The following is a 21,602-nucleotide window of genomic DNA, read 5'->3' on the forward strand; positions in this document are numbered from 1 at the left end:
TCCCTTACCCTCCTCCATTATATTATAACTGCCATATTGAAAACCTCAACAGATAATATAATTTTAACAATCATACATGTTTACTGAAGTGAGAAAATTGTCTTTAATATTTACCCACATTTTACCATTGCTCCTCCTACCTTCTTGAAGTTCCACATTTCTTTCTGGTGTCATGTCTTTTGAACCTGAAGAACTTTAGCATTTCTTTTAGTGCAGATCTGTAGGCAAGAAATTCTCATTTGCCCTCATCTGGGAATCTTTAGTTTGCCTTCATTCCCAAAGAATATTTTGCTGGATATAGAGTTGTTTTGTTTCAGTTCTTTAACAAAGATGTTCCACCCTTCTGGCCTCCATGGTTTCATTATTATTTTTCAGCAGTTTATGATGTTTCAATATGGTTTTCTTTGAATTTATCCTATGGTTCGTTTATGGTTCATCATGTTCTTAAACATATGTGCTTTTGTCTTTCTCTAAGTCTGTGAAGTTTCAGGCATTATTTATTCAATTAATTTTTTGGTCCAAATCTGTTTCTCTCTTCTACTTCTCAGACTCCACTGCCCTTAATGTTAGACCTTTTACTATTATTTCACAAGTCCCTGCTATGCTAACCACTTATTTCAATCTTTTTTCTTTCTGATCTTATATTGAATAATTTCACTCACTCAATCTTTTATTTTTATATTTATATTTTTATTATTATTATTATTATTTTCTTTGAGAGGGAGTCTCACTTTGTCGCCCAGGCTGGAGTGCCGTGGTATGATATTGGCTCACAGCAACCTCCGCCCCCCAGTTTCAAGCAATTCTCCTGCCTCAGCCTCCCGAGTAACTGGGATTACAGGCGCCCGCCACCCTGCCTGGCTAATTTTTGTATTTTTTTAGTAGAGGCAGGGTTTCACCATGTTGGCCAGGCTGGTCTTGAACTTCTGACCTCAAGTGATCCACCTGCCTCAGCCTCCCAAAGTGTTGGGATTACAGGTGTGAACCACCGCATCCGGCCTATTTTATTTTACTTTAGAGACAGGGTCTTGCTCTGTTGCCTAGGCTGGAGTACGGTGGCACGATCATAGCTCACTGCAGCCTTGAACCCCTCAAGCCATCCTCCCGTCTTGGCCTCCCAAAGTGCAGAGATTACAGATGTGGGCCACCACGCCTGGCCCACTTTATGTCACTCTGTCATTTCCTATTCCATTATTGATTTTTTTTCAGATATTATTCAGTTCTGAAATTCGTATTTGTTTGCTTTTTTAAAAAAAAATTTCTATTTCTCTGCTGAGAGGTCCTTTCCCTCCATTCAGTTCAAGGATGTTTATTTTTTGCCTCATGCAGCATAATCATAAAGCTGCTTTAAAATTTTTACCAGATATTTCCAACATCTGAATCTTCTCAAGGTTGGCATCTGTAAATTGCCTTTTCTCTTGAGGGTTGGTCTCATTTTCTGGGTTCTTTGTATGCTGAATAATTTTGGATGATATCCTAGACATATCCTGGGTTGAATAGTATGTGAGGTCCTCCAGAGAGAGCTGAGTTTGGTGCTAGCAGGCGGTCAACGCAGTTAGATTTGCACAAGCTCCATCTCGCCCTCCGTGGGCTGTGGTTTTAATCTCATTTTTATTTTCAGAGCTTTTGACATGCTGCTTTGGTTCTGTCTCGCACATCAGCCACCCAGGGCTCAGCCTGAGACTTGAGTGGTGGTTTACTTCCTTTCTTACAGCTGGTGCTGCTTTGGGTCTGCCCTGTGTATACACAGCTCAGGGGTGAGCTTGAGGCTTCTGTGTATTTATTTGCAGAATTGGGGAACTTTTTTTAGCTGTCCCCACTCTGTAGTTTCCCCCCTTGCCATCTTGCAGGGTTCCCTTTCCTTGGTTCCCCTGACCAGAAAGACAAGCTTCTCTCTGAGTCACTTTCCCCTGGGCTGTGTGTGCAGGGCCATCCCTGAGGCAGCACCGTGAGAGAGGGGGACAGTAAACCTTCAGGGTTTCCCCTCACATTCTTGGGGCCATAGCGCACCTTTTTCTCTGTATCTCTATCTAGAAATTTGGAGTTTTATCCAAGTTTTAGCCACTGCTGCCTGGTAGCTCTACAACCAGGGCCAACAGCAGGGCAGCACCCCAAAACACACATACGAATAACCTAGGAAACGTGTCTCTGTGTAGGTCACTGTCCTAAGCTTTGCTTTCCTCCAAAATCCGGCTGGCTGCTGTTGCCCACTTTTCTGTTTTCAGAGAATTGTTTTTTGGGTTTTTTTTGGGGGGTGGGATAGAATCTTGCTCTGTTGCCCAGAGAGGAGTGCAGTGGCACAATCATAGCTTGCTGCAGCCTTGAACTCCTGGGCTTAAGTGATCCTCCCACCTCAGCCTCCCAAGTAGCCAGGACTGTAAGCACACGCTATCAGCCCAGCTAATATTTTTTATTTTTTGTAGAGACAAGGTCTGACTATGTTGCCCAGGCTGGTCTTGAACTCCTGGCCTCAAGTGATCCTCCCACCTCAGCCTCCCAAAGTGCTAGGATTACTGATGTTAGCCACTGTGCCCAGCCTTAGGTAGTTGCTTTTATATTTTGTCCAGAGTTTTGAGTTGCAGTCAGCCTGAGAGAGAGGCTGTAATGAGCTTACTTCATCCTGCCAGAACAAGAAGCTTTTCTGTAGTTTTAATTTACATTTCTCTATGAGTAAGCTTTAGGTTGAACATCTTTTCATGTGTTTAATGGCCATTTTCGTAGCTTTTTCTGAATTGTCTATTCATCTCTTTTTCTCATTTTTCTATTGAGTTTTTAGCCTTTCCTTAATTTTGAAAAGTTTATATTTTAAAGATATTAATTTTTAAATTTCTTTTGACATGCAAAAGCTAAAATTTTTCTCTTTCTTTTTCTTTCTTTTCTTTTCTTTCTTTTTTTTTTTTTTTTTTGGAGGCAGATTCTCACTCTGTCGCCCAGGCTGGAGTGCAATGGCGTGATCTTGGCTCACTGCAAGCTCCGCCTCCTGGGTTCACGCCATTCTCCTGCCTCAGCCTCCCAAGTAGCTGGGACTACAGACACCTGCCACCACACCCAGCTAATTTTTTGTATTTTTAGTGGAGATAGGGTTTCACCGTGTTACCCAGGATGGTCTCAATCTCCTGACCTCATGATCCACCCACCTCAGCCTCCCAAAGTGCTGGGATTACAGGCATGAAAAATTTTTATTTTTCTATAGTCAGAATTATCCATTTTATTTTATTGTTTTTTTTGTTTGTTTGTTTTTGTTTTTTTTTTTTTTTAGATAGAGTCTTACTCTCTCACCCAGACTGGAGTGCAGTGGCATGATTTGAGCTCACTGCAACTTTCGCCTCCTGGGTTCAAGCAGTTCTCCTGCCTCAGCCTCCCGAGTAGCTGTACAAAGATTACAGGCGCGTGCCACCACGCCCAGCTAATTTTGTATTTTTAGTAGAGATGGGGTTTTACCATGTTGGCCAGGCTGGTCTTGAACTCTTGACCTCAAGTCTCGGCCTCCCAAAGTGCTGGGATTACAGGCATTGTATCTAAATTTTGAGTCATAACAAACCTTTTCCACAACCAAGTTAATAATGCAGTTCTTCCATGTTTTCTTCTAGTGCTTGGTTTATTTTTTACATATGGATCCCAGATCCACTTGGAGTTTATGCTCGTGTATTTCACTGTAAGATACAGATCTGATTTTATGTGGTTAACCATTTTTGTTCCAGTTATGTGAGATACCACCTCTTTTATGTGTTAAACTTCCACACGTACTTGGGTTTATTTCTAGGCTTTCTATTTCACTGATCCGTCTGTCTATACAGGAGTACTATACTTTTAATCCTAAAGACATGAGTACATGTTAGTATCTGATAGGGCTAGCTCCTTTGCAGCTAATTTTTCCCCATGTTTTTCTGTGCGTGCTACATTTTTGTTTATCCAAGTGAGTGTTAATATCAACTTCTCTAACTCCATAAAGAAGCTTGCTGGTGTTTCCACTGGGGTTGTGTTAAATTTATAAATTAACTTGGGGAGAAGAGACATCTTTATGTTAATGTTGAATTGTCTTAACCAAGAACAAAGGATCCTTTTTCCTTTGTCCAAATCTACTTTTGTGTCTTCCAGGAGAATTTTAACATTTTCTTCATGTAGGCTTTTCATATTTATTTATTAAAGTTATTCTTAAGTATTTTATCTGCTTTGGTATAAATGGAAGTTTCTCTAACTGGTTATTATTTTTGTACAAGTAATATTGTGCTCTTTATTGTTATTGTAGACAAATAACATAGAGACTATTGAATTCTCTATGTTAATTTTACATCCTGCTACCAGTTGAAGTTTTTTTTTATTATTTGAATCTGTTTTATCATTGATTTTCTAGGGCTTTCCATGTATACCATCATATAATCTGGAATATGGTTTTGTTTTCTTTTTCTAGAGATGGGGTCTTGCTGTGTTGCCCAGGCTGGAGTGCAATGGCTGTTCACAGGTGTGATCATAGTACACTGTAGCCTCAAACTCCTGAGCTCAAGCAATCCTCCTGCCTCAGCCTCCCGAGTAGCTGGGACTATGGGCATCTACCACTATACTCAACAGGAAGATAGTTTAATGCCTTCTTTTCCAATTATAAACCTCTACTTAATTTTTCTTGACTAATTGCTTTGGCTTATACTGCCACTACAATGTCAAATGGTAGTAGTGATAGCGGGCATTCTGATCTTAGTGGGAATGTCCCCAATATTTCTTCATAAAATAATATGTTGGATTTAGGACCAAGGGGGATGTATATATATATATTTAAATAATCTCTAAGAAATGCATCAATGTCTGTTTGTTTATGTATTTTAATAAAAAATGGGCATTGAATATTGTCAGGCTTTTTCAGCATCTGTGGAGATAATTACATGCTTTTTCTCATTATATCTATTAATACAGTAGATGGCATTCATAAATTCCCTATTTGAACCAACCTTGCATTTCTAGGATAAATTCCACTTGGTCATTGTATATTAATGTGATATTGGATCTTGTTTACTAATATTTTACTTACTATTTTTGTGTGATAGTCATAACTGGTATTGGTCTATATTTCTGATCAGAGCTTTAAATATATCTCATAAACTGGTATGTAGTATTTTTCATTTGAAAAAAATTTTTGTGGTTTCAGTTATCCCATTTCACCTAAAAGTTGTTTTTAAATTTCTATTTGATAAGACCTTTTTGTTTTTTATTTTATTAACTTCTAATTTAATTGCACTGTGGTCATAGAATTTTATTTATAAATATTTCTTCTTTATGAAACTTACTGATATTTCTTTGTGACCCAATATACAGTCAATTTTTACACATGTCCCATGTACCCTTGAGAAGAAGATGTAGGCTCTGTTATGAGAGTGTAAAGTTCCATTATAGATCTGTAGTATCTACCTTGTTGGTTGTATTCTTTGGATCTTCTATCTGCCTACTTATTGTCCACGTGTCCTGACTTGTACTAAGTGTAATATGTTATGGCCGGGCACGGTGGCTCATGCCTGTAATCCCAGCACTTTGGTAGGCCAAGATGGGCAGATCACCTGAGGTCAGGAGTTCAGACCAGCTTGGCCAACGGGGTGAAACCCCATCTCTACTAAAAATACAAAAATTAGCCGGGCGTTGTGGCGTGTGCCTGTAGTCCCAGCTACTTGGGAGGCTGAGGCACAAGAACTGCTTGAACCCAGGAGGCAGTGGTTGCAGTGAGCCTAGACCACATCACTGCACTCCAGCCTGGGTGACAGAGCAAGACTCTGTCTCAAAAGAAAAAAATAAAAAAAAGAGTAGTATGTCATATTCTCCAATCATTAGTAGGCTTCTTTCTGTGACTCTGCATCTCCTGTCATTTCTGCTCTATAGAGGTGGTATCTCTGTTATATAGTGCATAGATGTTAAAAACTGTTACGTATATTAATTATATATTATATATAGATATTAAAAATTGTTATATATATAGTTTTTTTTTGAGATAGGGTCTCACTCTGTCACCCAGGCTTTAATGCAGTGGTGTGATCACAGCTCACTGCAGCCTCGAACTCCTGGGCTCAGGCAGTTCTCCTTCTTCAGCATCCCAAATAGCTGGGACTACACTACTGTGCCCAGCTAACTTTTATTTGTTTTGAGAGATGGAATCTGACTATGTTGCTCAGGCTGGTCTCAAACTCCTGGCCTCAAGTAATCCTCCCACCTCAGCCTCCCAAAGTGTTGGGACTACAGGTGTGAGCCCACCACACCTGGCCATAAACTGTTACATTTTGTAAACTGCAATGAAGAATTAAAAACTATCTGTCTTTGTCAAGTCTAATGCTTTTTGGCTGGAATTCAACTTTGTCTGCTATTAGTATTTCAACCCCTACTTTCTTATTGTTTCTGTTTGCCCCATATACCTTTTTGCCCATCTCTAATTTTAGCCTTTTGGAATTACTTTGTGTTATACTCTTTTTCTTATTGAGTGACATATTCTGAGTCAAGGAGTAAATTCTGAGATTGAATCCTTTAACAGATACGTGTTGTGAGCATTTTATTTCTGTCTGTGACTTCAGTTTTGACTCCCTTAATGTCTCTTGATGAGAATTATGACTTTGAGCTTCATCCATCTAAGACTGGAGTTGATTCATTTTCAGTTCTGTGGGGTATTCTATCATACGAATTTACCCAATGTGTTCCTTTCTGCAGTTGCTAGCCATTTGGGTTGTTTTTGGTTTTTGTTATTATACCCAATACTACTAGGAACATTCTTGTGTGAGTTTCTTTGTACACACTTGTGAGAATTTCTTCAGGGTGTTTATCTAAGAGTGGGGTTGCTGAGTCACACGGTGTGCAAGATGGAGCCAGATTGTTTTCCAAAGTGGTCGTTTCCGTGTGTGCTCCTTCTAGCATGGTAGAAGGTTCCAGTTGTCCTCTGTCTTCATCAACATTTGACAGACTGTTTAATTTTTTGCTAATCTGCTGAGAGTGTAATTATATCACATTGTAGTTTTGACAGGCATTCCCAGGATTATTAATTAGGTTAAACATCTTTGCATATATTTATTGGACATTTACGTTGCTTGTGAAATATCTGTCCAAGCCTTTTGCTTATTTTTCTTTTGGTGTTTGCTTTTGTATTCTGTTGACCTCTGTGTTCTTTAGATATTCTGGATACGAGTCCAGTGTGGACTTGTCTTTCTCCACCCCTCTGGCATGCTTTTATGGTTTTAAATCTACAGAAAAGCTGCAAGTGTAGTAAAATAAATACCTGTACACCTTCACCTGTGGTCACCAGTTGTTAGCATTTTGCCACATTTGTGCTACTTCTCTGCCTATATATTCATACATAGATAGGTAGAGATTAAGAGAGAGAATTTTGTTTGAAACATTTGAAAACAGATTGTAGACATTATAGCATTTCACCCCTAAATACTTTAGGATGTATCTCGTAGGAATAAAGACATTCTTCTACATAAAATACTGTTATCCTTCCAAGGAAATTAATAACACCCCATTATCTGCAGTCTATATTCAGATTACCCACAAAGATCCCCCAGATGTCCCCTATAGCCCCTGTTTTTTGATCCAGGATCTGATCTAAGAGCCAGGATCTAAGGTTTACATGTCGTGTTTGATCATCATGCCCCTTTGGTCTCTTAATGTGGAAGTTACTCGGCGTTTTCCTTTGCTTGTTTCTCTTGATGCTGACCTTTTTGATGAGTCCAAGCTAGGAGTCTTGCCCAGTGTCTCGTAACCTGGACGTGCCTGATTGTTTCCTTTATGGCTGGATTGAGGTTGAGCATTGCTGGCATGGACACACAAGGATGGTGCCATGTCTGTGGCATCACATCAGGAGATAAGCAATGCCAGTTTGTTCATTATTGGCAGTGCTAGCTTTTCTCAGGGGTGAAAGTGGTGACAGCCAGATGTCTCCATTGAAGATACACATTTTCCTTTTGTGATCGGTAAACAGTTTGGAGAGTAATACCTTGGCACAACACACATCTCCTGTTTCCCAGCCACCTCTCACCAAGTTGGATCCCTTTTCGGATCTGTGTGATGATGTTTCATCTCCCTTGCTCTCTACTTGTAGTCGCAGTTCCCTCTCAGTTTCTTTAAGAGCGTTAAGCACCCTTGCCTTATATACCTGAGTGCTCTGCTCTGTGGGTCTAGTTCTGTTTTCTGTTGCCTCTGATGACTCTCACTTACAGTGCCTTGTTGATTTTTGTGATTTTTGACTACAACCTTGCACTTCTTAGGACTTTTTCTAAAGTGAATTCCTTGAGGCCTGGGTTGCAGGTGGGTTCCTTCTGAGAAGACAGACTGAAGTGTGGGGGATCTCTCAAGGTGGTGTGAGTTAGGGCTGAAATCTGAGGACTGGTGTTTTTCTGGCATCCGTGGGTGTAGGTTTAGTGCTGGCTCAGCCTAACACTGAGCATCAAGCTACTGGGGTTCTCCTAGGAGGTTAGCCACCATAGGAGGGCCCTAAGCTTTGCCTTTTGTCACCCCAGAGGCCATCAGAGCTGGAAATCCAGGTCACTAGTGAAGCAAATGCCCTCAAGGCAGGCTTGGCAGGTCTCCCGAGGCTGCACTTTTACTTAGTGTTTGGCCTCTGGCAGCTCAGACTTTTTTTTGTCAACTTAGTGATGCATTTAAGATTTTGATTTTGATTTTGATTTTTTTCAGAGACAGGATCTTTTTTTTTTTTTTTTGAGACGGAGTCTCGCTCTCTCACCCAGGCTGGAGTGCAGTGGAGCGATCTCGGCTCACTGCAAGCTCCGCCTCCCAGGTTCACGCCATTCTCCTGCCTCAGCCTCTCCGAGTAGCTGGGACTACAGGCGCCCGCCACCACGCCCAGCTAATTTTTTGTATTTTTAGTAGAGACAGGGTTTCACCGTGGTCTCGATCTCCTGACCTCATGATCCGCCCGCCTCGGCCTCCCAAAGTGCTGGGATTACAAGCGTGAGCCACCGCGCCCGGCCTAGAGACAGGATCTTGCTCTGTTGCTCAGGCTGGAGTGCTGTGGTGTGATCGTGGCTCACTGTAGCCTGGAACTCTTGGGCTCAAGTGATTCTCCCACCTCAGCCTCCTAAGTAGCTGGACTTACAGGCACCCACCACCATGCCCAGCTAATTTATTTATTTTTTTTTGTAGAGATGGGGTCTGACTATGTTGTCCTGGTTGGTCTTGAATTTCTGGACTCCAGCAATCCTCCTGCCTTGGCCTCCCAAAGTGCTGGGATTACAGGCCTGAGCCACTGTGCCTGGCTGTGTTTAAAAAAATTTTTTTAAGATAATTATTTATTTTATTTGATTTTTTTGTGATGGGGTCTTGCTCTATCCCCCAGGCTGGAGTGCAGTGGTACGATCATGGCTCACTGCAGCCTTGATCTCCTGGGCTCAAGCCATCCTCCCACCTCAGCCACCTGAGTAGCTGGAACCACAGGCATACACCACCACACCTGGCTAATTTATTTTTATTTTTTGTAAAGACAAGATCTCCCTATGTTGCCCAGGCTGGTCTTGAACTCCTGGGCTCAAGCAATCCTACCACCTCGGCCTCCCAAAGTGCTGGGATTATAGGCATGAGCCACCATGCCTGGCCTTTTAAGAAACTTTTATCAACATCTTTAGTTGTTTTTTGGGAGAGGGCCGCCCTGGGTGTCTGTCCTGGTGTAAAGGGGTGCTGATCTAGTCTTCAGTCTTGCTGGTTATGGGCTGGAGCTTCCTCGGGGGATGCTGGAGCTGGTTCCACGCCCTTGTGTGAGATATGCAGTGGGGCAGAGGGTCCTGTTTGAGGCACTCCCAGCGGCCTGTGCGGCCTGTCCTTGTGCTATCACATGCCCAATGGGACAGGCAGGACCTGGTGGGCTGGGGTGGGCAGGGGTGGTGCCAGTGGCCTCTCTGGGTGGTGGCTCCCCACGTTGGCTCACTTCATGGTACTCTTTGCTGATTTCTACAAAAGGGCTAGGGGACTGAGCACAGGGCTGTGCAGCCCGAGGGCAGGGCGGGGGCCCAGGCTGAGCTGAGGCCTGTCTGGCGTGAACCCCCAGGAGCCCGAGAATGTCTTGGGTAGGGACCTGTGGTCTTTGGGCTCCAGCCACTGCCGCAGCCCTGCTTCATCTGTAGGGAGGAAGGCCCTGTAGGTGTGGGCGGGTTTGCGCCAGCAGGACATTTGCAGGCCTGCCCCTGCCTCTCTTGAGTGGGGTATCTGTGGACCTCTCTGCCAGTTGCACCTACCCGCTGGTCCCCACACCCAGAGGAGCGCTCTGGACCCCTCTTGGGAGAGCCCTGGGGCCTGCTGAGCTGCCTCCACCTTGGCGCATTGCAGGCAGATGCTGTTGTCGTCCATTTGTTCCCTGGGGCTTTCAGGGGTGTTTATGGCTTCTCTGGAAGGGCTGTTAGAGTTACACAAATCGTGTCAGACTGTCTTCCATTTTTCAAAGAATGTGGCTCACTTTGACACCTGGAAGAGCAGGCAGAAGCCAAAGTTGTGCTCTGTGGATTAAGTTTCCTGTTCCTTTGCCTCCGGGAGGACAGGGCTGGGGCTGGGCCGGGGCCACCGCAAGGACAGCTGGGCGCACATGGGCCTTGTGCAAGGGCGGCCTTCGCTCCACAGCCTGGGGCCAGGCAAGATAGGGGAACGTGATGATTCTCAATTAGATTAATAAAGAATAATTAGATGTCATAAATCAAGCAATCCTAGGATATTGTCATGGGAAAAATATGTAGCTAGAATTAATTAGTTTTCAAATAAAGCATTTATTTTAATTACTTGAAATGATGGAGCCCTTAATTGCCGATGCATCATTTTGGCCTGTGCGTTTTGGTTGTTGTAACAACGTGACGGGTTTGTTCCCTGCAATTCTGGGGAAACAATAGAGGAGAACTTGATTTCATCACCTGAGAATGAGCCTTCTGCTGGTGAGGTTCTGGAAACTCCCACCAGGCCCCAGGCAGGTGGCATGTGGGGGCCGGGCTTCGGCTGGCACCGCCCAAGGCTGCTGTGCTGTCTGTGTGTGTGCTTCCCTGTGCTGTGTGTGCACATACGTGAGTGCCTGTGCCTGAGTGTCTGAGTCTGCTTGTGTGCATGTGTATATAGGTATGAGTGTGTGCCTGTGTGTGTGCATGTGTGTGTACACATGAGTGTGTGAACATGTATGTGTAGGCATGTGTGTCCTATGTGTGGGTTTTGCATGAGTGTGTGTGCACCATTTGCATGTGTGTGCCTGTGTGTATGTTTGTGCATAGCATGTGTCTAATGTGTGTTTATGCCTGGCCTGCACAGGGGAGCCTGTGTAGAGGTGACCTGTCAGGCTCTGCTTCCTGGACTGGAGTCATGGGAGGGACCCTCCATTCCTGGACTCGGTGCTTTCCTGCTAGGTGGAGGTGCTTTTGCTGGGTCTGCATTCTTTGGCTTCTCTTGGAGCTGGGCGCTGCCTCCCTGTGCCCCTGGCTAGCTTGCCTTTCTTACCTGGCAGGCATAGCACAAGCAGGCAGTGGCTTCTGAGAACTGTCCTCCAAGCCAGCCCTCTGAGGCAGCTGTTCCAGCCCCTGGCCCAGCTGCGTCTTCAGGAGTCTTCCCCATCACAGGCTGGAGCAGGGGCCGTGGGTCTTGGGAGCAGGGTGGGGTCCGGTCCCTCCGCCTCCCCTGGAAGCCACTCTCAAGTTCGGGCGTGATCAGTTGGCTTTCAGCCAAAGGTGAGAGAGGATGAAACCCCTCTCATCCCCCTCAAAAAAGAAGAGGAAAAATGGGACTTGGCAGTTAGTAAAGGACATCCCAGGGAACTCCGCATTGTCTTCGGAACCCCTTGAGAGAGGCAGGGTTGGGAGGTAGAATGGCTGCCCGAGGTCTCTCGCCAGGCAGCGTGGACCTGCGCCCTGGAGTCACTGCCCGGCCCCTCCCAGGCCTCCTGCCCTCCCCCATGCCGCCCGTGTGGGCACTGGCTGCTGTCCACCCTCCACTCTGCAGGACACCTTGGCAGGGGCATTTCTCAGGTGTTTTGAACCTTTGCCTCAGCTGGGCTGCTGCTGCCTCTCCTGAAGAGAGTAAGGAGAGGGCTGGCGTGTATTCAGAAGAGGAGGGGCAGGGCGTGGCGGTGGCGGTGCGGCTGAAGGGGCACCCTGGACAGCTGCCTCCAGACATCCACAGCACTCCTGCCTCTGAACCTGCACCCCCGTCTGCCTCCCACCCAGCCCCTTCTGGAAGAGTCCTTCCCACCTCCCCTGCCCTGGTCCTTTACTGGCCCCAGTCCCTCTGCTGGCTGTGGCTGCTGTGGGCCATCCTCCCTGCCCTGTGTGCAGGCTGCAGATGGCTGGGCCAGGGCCTGCCCCACTGTCCCAGAGCCCAGTGGAAAAGGCCCCCTGTGACAGGCTGCCCCAGCCACCCAGTGGTCTGCTCCTGGCCTTTCCCTCTGAGCCCTTTAGACCAGCTCAGGGTCTGCAGGCAGACAGACATGGAGCTGGTCGCTTCTGGCTCCAGGGCCACCCCACAGAGCAGCCAACTGTGGGGCTGAGGTGGAGTGAGAGGCCCTGTGGGTCTGAGTGGTTGGGTGGGCTCGGCAGGGACCCGGGAAGCCTCTCTGGGTGGGTGGTGGCCCGGCAGTCCTCCCCCACAGGCCCAGTGGTCTGGGGAGCAGCTGCTCATCTGTGACTGCAGCTCTCCTAAGGAGCCGCACGGCGACTGTGCCCCAGCCACTCTGCCCTTCAGTGGTGCCACGAGGCCCTAGAGCACTTCAGGCCTCAGCGCCAGGGGCCTGGCGCAGCTCAGTGACTATTCTCTGCCTCAGTTTCCCCAAGAGTAAAAGGAGTGCTGCCGCCTCATAGGGTGGTGATAGTGGTTAGAAATTGTGGCGGGGCAGGCCTGGGGCCCAGCAGATGCGAGAGGAAGGCTTCTCCTAGCAGCCTCCTGGGACCCTGCATGCCTCTTTCCCCTGATCCCTGAGCTGGCCATGGGCAGAGGTGGCAGCAGGGAGGACAGAAGAAGGGAGACTGGATTTGCCAGCAGGGAGAGAGCATGGCTCCCAAGAGAGTCACTGGAGTGAGGCCTGGACAGAGGGCGGGATTCAGCCAAGCCCAGTGGCAGGACCAGCAGTCCCGGCACGCAGATGGCCAGAGTGGGAAAGCACCGGTGTGGCCGCTGGGATCTGGGGAGCCGGAGGGCATAGCCAGTGGTGGACAGGAAGCCCTGGAGGCCAGGGTGGCCAAGGAAGTGTCGGATGCCGCTGTGCCCACTCAGGGATGGCTCAGGTGGGGCCCACGCGGGTGCACCAGTCAGGTGCAGAGGCCAACAGGCACGGTGCGAGGAGGGCTGGCATCCATGGGACTCCCAGATTCCCCCAGCAGTGGGGGAAGGGTGAGCTCCGTGCTCTCTGCTGGGCTCACCGCCGTGCAGGGAACTGGTGCCTCTGTAGCCACAGGCCGTTCATCAGTGTCTGGGGAGCAGGGGCGCTTCTCCCAGGAGGGGCACAGGGCCAGGGACAATGAGCAGGGCCAGCGTCTCAAGCACCCCTGTGCCTGAGCAGCCTTCCTAGAGGGTGGGAATAGGGATGCAGTCACTCACACGCCCTCCCTTGGTGCCCAGGTAACTGCATCCTGCCCAGCATGGCGGCCCCCTGCCTGCCGCCACCTCCAGACCCCCAGTTTGTCCTCCGAGGCACCCAGTCACCGGTGCATGCACTGCACTTCTGCGAAGGAGCCCAGGCTCAGGGGCACCCGCTCCTCTTCTCAGGGTGAGTAGCTGCGGCCCCAGCCCCAGGCCACCCAGGGCCAAGTCAGGAGGTCGTGAGCTAGCAAGGAGCCCAGCACTTGTTTGAGGGTGCTGGCCAAGGGGCATGGACTGCTTGTCACCCAGGCTTGCTGAGCTTTCAGCGCCCACCAGCAGACACACTGTCCCTTGGGGGAGGCAGGGACACACACACTCTTTGTTACAGACGCAGAAGCAGGCACGACCACCCGGCGTGCATTACTGTGGCATGGCTCCCCCTACCTCCAGAGAAGCAGATCTGCCTGAGTTACCCCTAGAGGCTCCTGAGGGTCCCCTGGTCCCCTCTCTGGAAGAGGAGCGAGGAGCGATTTGCCAGTTTGGCCCTTAGTTCATATTTAGAGCTGTCGGCTTTTCAGCTCTACCAGCCTAGATGCCCGCATCCCACAGTGTGGCCTCCAGGCTGGCCCCGGAGCATTCAGCACACCCTTCTGCCCCCAACACCCTGCTCGGCTTGTCTGAAACAGGTCTCAGAGCGGCCTGGTACACGTCTGGAGCCTGCAGACGCGGAGAGCGGTCTCCACCCTGGATGGCCACAGCGGCCAGTGTGTGACCTGGCTGCAGACGCTGCCCCAGGGGCACCAGCTCCTCAGGTGGGTCTCCAAGGTGCAGGAGCCAGGTGTGGCCTTCGGGGGAGTCAGGAACTCTCTGATGGAGGCCCTAGTATCCCCCACTGAGTGGCAGAATGGGGTGGGGGGACCAGAAGGAGCCAGCAGAGGGTCCGCAGCAAGGGCAGGGTGTGCAGGTCCAGCCCCTTGTTGCGGGGAGGCAGGCAGGTCTGCCTCTGCATCTCCACCGTCTCCACTGGACCCTTCATGCTCCAAGCTGGAGCCAGGAGGTGCCAGCTGAGGAGGCCAGAGCTCCAGGGCTGGTGACATCTGAGGTGAGCCCAGGCGCAAGTTGGTGGGAGGGCCTTCACAAGGGCACTGGGTCGTGGCTTGGGAAACTGGGCAGGGGTGAGGGCATTTGCTGAGAGGAGGGGAATGGGACGAAGTACAGGTTCAGAGATGCAGGCAGTGGTCCCAAGGAGGGCCTCCCTGCCCACTGCCCATCCTGTCTGAGCCATGTGCCATGAGCATGGCAGGTCACACACGGTGCTGGTGGAGGCCCTGGGAGCTGGGAGTTCTGGCAGCTGAGCCCTGGCCGTGTGTGTCCCTTCACTAGATTATGACAATGCACCTGACTCTTCCCAAGAGGACCCAGCCCCTGATGTTGTGCCACATATGGCTATGTGGCTGGCAAGATGGCGGCTGAGTGGCCAGGGGCAGGGCGCAGGGCTTGGGTGTGTAGTGCCGTCCCATAGCAGTGTGCTTCTGCATTTCTGAAGTGGGCGTGGTAGTAAGGGCCATCTCCCCACCTGGTCCCCCCTGCAGTGTCTCCTGTGGTTTCTACCCCTGCAGTCTCCTCCCTCAGGGCCCTGAGCTCACGTGTATGTTCTGTCCCCTACACATCACTTGGGGATTACTTATCCAGACTGTACCCCAGCAGGAAGGGTCCACAGAGGTGGCCTGTCCCCATTGGTATTCAGACCCCACTGTTCTAGCCTGTGCTTAGCACAAGGGCAGGTTTCTGGGTGCTCCCATGGTTCACGAGGCCTTAGCCCATCCCGAGACAATGTGACCCTACCCTCCGTGAGTGCTGTGCTGTCTGGCCAGGTGCCTGCTGGGAAGAGTGTAGTGAATGTATGGCGATGGCTGTGTCCCCATTGCAGTCTCAGCCTGTGCCTTCAGCAGAGCTCGCCCTGGCTGGGGGTCCACATTGAGCCCAGGCCCTACCTCAGAGGAGCCTCTGCCTCCATCCCATGGGCCCAGGTCCCAGTCACCACAGCCCCTCTGCAGCTTGGCCTCCTGTGGCCGTGGCACCATCCTCCTGCATGGGTGGCAGAGCCTCATCCTGAGGTTACCCAGCTCACAGGGCCCAGCTCCACACACTGGTGCAGCTGCTGGGTAAGCAGGAGGTGGTGGAGGAATAAGAGGGCCTGGCAGTCCTGGTGGGGGAGACCCCACGTGCTTCGGCCCTGGAGGGCCTGCCTGTGAGTCTGGTGAAGGACAGTGGGGCTGGGTGCTAGGCAGCTGGCAGCAGAGCAGGGAGGGGCAGCCCCCCGGGGGTTAGCCCAGGGCTGGGTTCTGACATTGCCCCCACGGTCTTGGGGAGGTGATGGGGCTGGGACACCAGGCCAGAGGTAGGCCAGGAAGCAGCAGGCAGGGGCAGGTGTGTGAGGGCTTCTCTGCTTCCCATGGGGAGTGGGAGGGACAGGGCATGGTGGGACAGGGAAGTCCTGCAGGGGGCTGACAACAAGTCCTCCTTTGGGCCGCCTGGATGCTGGAGCAGCCTATTGTCCTTGATCACAGTGACATCTACCCCTGTGTGGGGATCGCTGCCACCAGCCCAGGAATCCTGAGTACAGGCCTGCTGCTATCCTGGGATTTGCCTTGCGTCATATTCAGGGAACTCCGTGCCATCACCATCACAGCCCAGAACTCCAGAAGGACAGGCCTGTTCTCCTGCTCTGGACTTGGTGCCTGGTTCATGGCACTGTGGAGTCCAGTCCCTGGAGAGTGAGGCCTGTCTGGCCCCCACCAGTCTGCAAACCATGTCTGCCAGACTCACGCGGTGCCTACCATCTGGGAGATGGCTGCAGGTGACGGAGGCACCAGGGTTGTCCTAAGAGCAGAGGCCCTGAGCCTGTGTGCTTGCAGAGCCCCGTGTGGTCATGTCTGCATCCTGGCCAAGCCGACCCAGATCCCCCACCACTGGTGCAGGGGGCCTCAGAGTGGGTTTGGTCTTTGATTGTCAGAGTAGACTTCATTTCTAGAACCCCACCAGGCCATGTGCATCAAGAGCTGCTGTTTGTAAGTGTCCTCCTGAGCTTTCAGCCACAATGTAGCCCTTGGTGGTCCCTTGCGTAGGTGCCTTGTGGTATCAGGCTGTCCTGCAGACAGGAGCTGTGCCAGGCCTGGTGGGCAGTCTGGGAGCTGGCGTTTGAGGGCACCTCCGCTTCCTGCTGGGATGGTGCTATAGTGCCCGCTTCCCAGGCAGAGCCAGCCATGGGTCAGGGGGTCTGTGGACGGAGACTGCAGGTGTGGAGTGCCAGGTGCGTTTGCACTGTACTAGAGCCTGTGAGCCACCACCCGGCCTGCGCTCGGCTGTGTTTGGAAGCCAAGTCTCTCCAAGTGGCCCTTGAAGGAAGTGATGGCTTTCATGTTGATGGGAGGTGGGAGGACGCCCTCAGCCTCCCGCATGCCAAGGACGCACCTGTGCCCTCAACAGCCACCTCGGCAGGGTGTTTTTAAATTTTTTTTCTTGTGAAGTATAATGTACTCACAGAAGAGTGCAAGACAAGTGCTCAGAGCATTGTATTACGGCTGAGTGAGCACCTGAGCAACCACCTTCCAGTCAAGAAGTAGAGCGCAGGGCCCCCGAGCCTCTGAACCCCCAAGCTGCTGCCATCTGCTCTCCCTGGAGATAGCCCCTCATGCCCCAGGAGGTAGCCCCTCATGCCTCATTTTTGCTTTATTTATGAATATATGTCTCTGAAAAGCATAGACTATTTTGTCTGCTTTTTTCTTTGAAAGCGTGGAGACATAAGGAACAGCATGTGTGTGTGACTTCTCTCACTCAGCTTTATCTCCGTGAGCTCCGTGTGTTGCATGTAGCTGCAGTCAGCTGTCGCTGTTTTCTTTTTCTTACTTTTTTTTTTCTTTTTTTGAGACGAAGTCTTGCTCTGCTGCCAGGCTGGATGCAGTGGCACGATCTCGGCTCACTGCAACCTCCGACTCCCTGGTTCAGGTGATTCTCCTGCCTCAGCCTCCTGAGTAGCTGGGATTAGAGGCACGCGCCATTACGCCCAGCCAATTTTTGTATTTTTAGTAGAGATGGGGTTTCACCATGTTGGCCAGGATGGTCTCGGTCTCCTGACTTCATAATCTGCCCACGTTGGCCTCCCAAAGTGTTGGGATTACAGGCATGAGCCACTGTGCCCGGCCCCTAATGGTGTCTTTAATGAACAAAAGTTACTCATTTTAATGGAGTCAATTGAAGTCTGCCAGGCTTTCCCCTTATGGAGAGTGCCTTTGTGTCTTGCCGGGAGTTCCCGCACTGAGGTCCGAGAGACCTCTCTCCATGTCTCCCAGGAGCTTTGCTGTTGTCCCTTGTAGATCCATGGTTCAGCTGGAATTCACTACGGTGTGCAGTGAAGGCCCTGTGTTTCCATGTGGGTACCCAGCAGTCCTGCCTTCCCCCACCTCAGTGCCCCTTAGATGGGGCAGGAAGGGGGTACGAGGCAGTCAAAGGAGCAGGGTTGGGGGAGTGGTGTGGCAGTGGCAGCCTGGGAGGCCAGGAGGTTGGTGAGGGCAGGCGGGGGGCTCGCTTGTTGGGCATGTCAGTGAACATCTCCAGGAGAACAGAGGCCAGGGTTGTCCCTGCCCAGAGAGGAGAGTTACAAACACGGGAAGGGGGAAGGTGAGAAAGAGCCTGTGTGTTGTGTGTGTGAGGTTTGTGTATGTAAGTTGTGTGTGTGTGAGCTGCCTGTGTGGTGTGTATGTATGTGAGGTGTGTATGAGGTGTGTGGTGTGTGTGATTGTGTGTTGTGTGCATGCGTGTGAGGCATGTGTGTGTTCCCTCGCCCGTGTGCGGAGGGGCCTGGTGGCTGGGGCACACTCTGGCAGTGAGCAGGTGGACACCCAGGTCCTGGCTTCTAAATGCCTGTGTGTCCTAAGCCGAGTGAGGGTTCCCCGGAAGATGGCAGATTCTAGGTCTGGACATCTCACAGATGGCCACATGTCAGAGGATTCTGAGCCAGCCTGCAGGGACTCCCATTAGCCTGGGCCAATTTGAGCACTAAAATAAATGATCAGAATTAGGGCTGATGAGCCTTTGAATACTGTGGGTCCTGACCAGGCGATCAGGGTTGACACCCCTGATGGTGGGCAGGTCACATCGTGTGCCTCGAAGCATGACGACTGAGGAGAGGCAGCATCATCTGGTGTCCCCTGAGGAATATGGGCCTGGGCCTTGTCCCCAGGGAAGGAAGGAGTGCAAGGATATGAGAGAGAGGCAGAGACAGGGAGAGAGAAGGGTCCATGCAGGGGGCAGAGGCAGCCGGGGCCCACAGCAATGCAATGTGTGCCCTGCGAGGCCCCACACAGGCCACGATGCCCCAGGACGGCTGCAGGCTGTTGGGGCTCACCCTTGGTCAGGATGCGGTGGTGACAAGGCGGGGTTCTTGGTGAGAGGCTCACCTGTGTGCACAGGGCTGGGAGGGGCCGGGAGAAGCAGGCCACTGCAGCAGGAGGCATAGGGGGTCTTCGTGCTGTTCTCACAACTGTCCTGTGAGTTCAAAACTGATTCAAAACAAAAAGTTAAGCTGGGCACAGTGGCTCACTCCTGTAATCCCAGCACTTAGGGAGGCTGAGGTGTGCTTGGGCCCAGAGTTCGAGACCAACCTGGGAAACAGTGAAATCTCGTCTCTACAAAAAATACAAAAATTAGCTGGGTGTGGTGGCACACGCTGGTAGTCCCAGCTACTTGGGAGGCTGAAGTGGGAGGATCATCTGAGGGAGGAGTTTGAGGCTGCAGTGAGCTGTAATCACCCCACTGCACTCCACCCTGGGCAACAGATCAAGATACTGTCTCAAAGAAAAAAAATGTTAAAGTTCCTGGAAAAACAAGTCAGTCCTCCGCTCCCTGCAGGGCTTACATGGGTGCCCTCCATGTGAGCATGGTGTGCAGCCACATCTCCCGTCTCTTGGCCCTGGCCCCTCCCCATGCTGAGGACACCCCCATCTCAGCCTCCCTGCAGTGTCACGTTGAGCCTTGCTGCCTAGCAGAGCCACGGGGGCTGTGCCAGTCTTTGTGCTCCAAATGTCCAGGTACATTTCGACATCAGTTTGGCAGGTTCTCCAAAACCCCAATGGAGATTTGGACAGGGACTGAGTTGCCCAGATCGGCCTTTGTGGTGCTGAATTCTCTGTGGTGTGGACACCACAACCGCAACTGCACACCGCACGGCCCTCCTGGCGGAGCATGGGTGCATGATAATGCAGACTTTGTTTCAATTTCTTCTGTTTGTCCGCCAATGACATTTCTGCTCCAGGATCCTCTGAGCTGTCACGTCTCCTTAGTCCCTTCTGGTGTGTGATCACTTATTTTCGTGACCTCAACATTTTGGTCTTTTTTTTTTTTTTTTTGAGGCAGTGTCTTGCTTTGTCACCAAGGCTGGAGTGCAGTGGTGTGATCACAGCTCACAGCAGCCTCAATCTCCCAGGCTCAAGCAATTCTCCTACCTCAGCCCCCTGAGTAGCTGGAACTGCAGGTGCACGCCAACAAGCTTGACTAATTTAAAAAAATGTTTTGTAGAGATGGAGTCTCACTATGTCACCCAGACTGGTCTTGAACTCCTGGGCTCAAGCAATCTTCCCACCTCCACCTTCCAGGTGTGAGCCACTGCACCTAGCTGACACTTTTGAAGAGTTACTGCCCAAATGTTCTGTAGAATGCCCCTCAGGGTGGGTTTGTCTGATATTTTCTCAGGTTAAGACTGGGGTGATGGGTTTTGGGAAGAAACCCACAGAAGTGAGGTTTCTCATCCTATCATCCCAGAGTCCATGCTGAACACATGGGTCCCCGATGTCCCATGGCTTGGGGAGGACAACCCTGGTCACTGGGGCAGGAAGTGTCTGCCCGACTCCACTGTCAAGGTACAGCTTTTGCTTTACTAGCTGCAGTCCACATGCAAAGGAAAAAGGAAGCTTCACCTCCTGAGGGGAGGAGAGCCAAGGATGTGTAGCCCTGTGTTAAAACCACTGCAGTAATTACTAATATCTGGGGAGTGTAGTCACAGCTACTCAGGAGGCTGAGACGGGAGGATCGTTTAAGCCAAGGAGTTTGAGACCAGCCTGGGCAACATGTTGAGACCCTTACCCTTTTGCTGCTGATTTTAGCATCCATCTGTGGACTCTGCCTGCACCTGTTATTACTGGGGTATTCTCGTTTCCCTTATCCCTCCCAGCCATGGCAGATTTCTACTTTAATTGGAATATAGGAAGCTGGAAGGAAGGTTTATTCCTTCTTTCTGATACATAATAAACATTCACTCATGAGGATGGGCTCATGCAGATTTACTTCTTTCTCTGGGCTAAAATCTAATACCACCATGATTTATTTGATTTCTCAGATTGTTCCAGCGTCAGAGCCCGTGTCCTTCTGACATCCCCGAACCTTTTTTATTTTTATTTTTTGAGACAGGGTCTCCTGGAGTGCAGTCACTCGATCATGGCTCACTGCAGCTTCCACCTCCCAGGCTCGAGCCATCCTCCCGCCTAAGCCTCCTGAGTAGCTGGGACTACAGGCACGCACCACCATGCCTGGCCAATTTTTGTGTCTTTTGTAGAAACAGGGGTCTCACTATTTTGCCCAGGCTGATCTGGAAGTCCTGGGCTCAAGCAATCCTCCTGTCTTGGCCTCCCAAAGTGCTGGGATTATAGGTGTGAGCCACCACACCCAGTCTTTATTTTTATTTATTTATTGAGACAGAGTCTTGCTTTGTCACCCAGGCTGGAGTGCAATGGTGCTATCTCGGCTCACCACAACCTCCGCCTCCCGGGTTCAAACAGTTCTCATGCCTCAGCCTCCCAAGTAGCTGGGATTACAGGCGAGCGCCACCACACCCAGCTGATTTTTTTGTGTTTTTAGTAGAGATGGGGTTTCACCATGTTGCCCAGGCTGGTCTTGAACTCCTGACCTCTCAGGTTATCCGCCTGCCTCGGCCTCCCACAGTGCTGAGTACAGGCGTTGAGCCACTGCACCCAGCCTTATTTTATTTTTGAATCATTTCTCACTGCCTGGCACTACAGGATGCTTGAGAGTCA

At 50.3% G+C, this 21,602-nt stretch overlaps 1 protein-coding gene across 2 annotated transcripts in view; it reads left to right on the top strand.

Moving 5' to 3' along the window:
- Nucleotides 1-21,602, top strand: part of GNB1L (G protein subunit beta 1 like) — a 66,984-nt gene that overhangs the window by 19,987 nt on the left and 25,395 nt on the right. Inside the window, exons 2-3 of one of the 2 annotated variants that reach the window (XM_055253646.2) lie at nt 13,555-13,702; nt 14,202-14,327. In XM_055253646.2, coding sequence (XP_055109621.1) covers nt 13,575-13,702; nt 14,202-14,327 — 254 coding nt within the window. In that variant the 5' untranslated portion in view covers nt 13,555-13,574. The remainder of the gene's footprint in view (nt 1-13,554; nt 13,703-14,201; nt 14,328-21,602) is intronic. The other variant, XM_055253648.2, reaches the window with a different exon arrangement.

Source organism: Symphalangus syndactylus, chromosome 18 (genome assembly GCF_028878055.3).
Source record: "Symphalangus syndactylus isolate Jambi chromosome 18, NHGRI_mSymSyn1-v2.1_pri, whole genome shotgun sequence".
NCBI lineage: Eukaryota > Metazoa > Chordata > Mammalia > Primates > Hylobatidae > Symphalangus > Symphalangus syndactylus.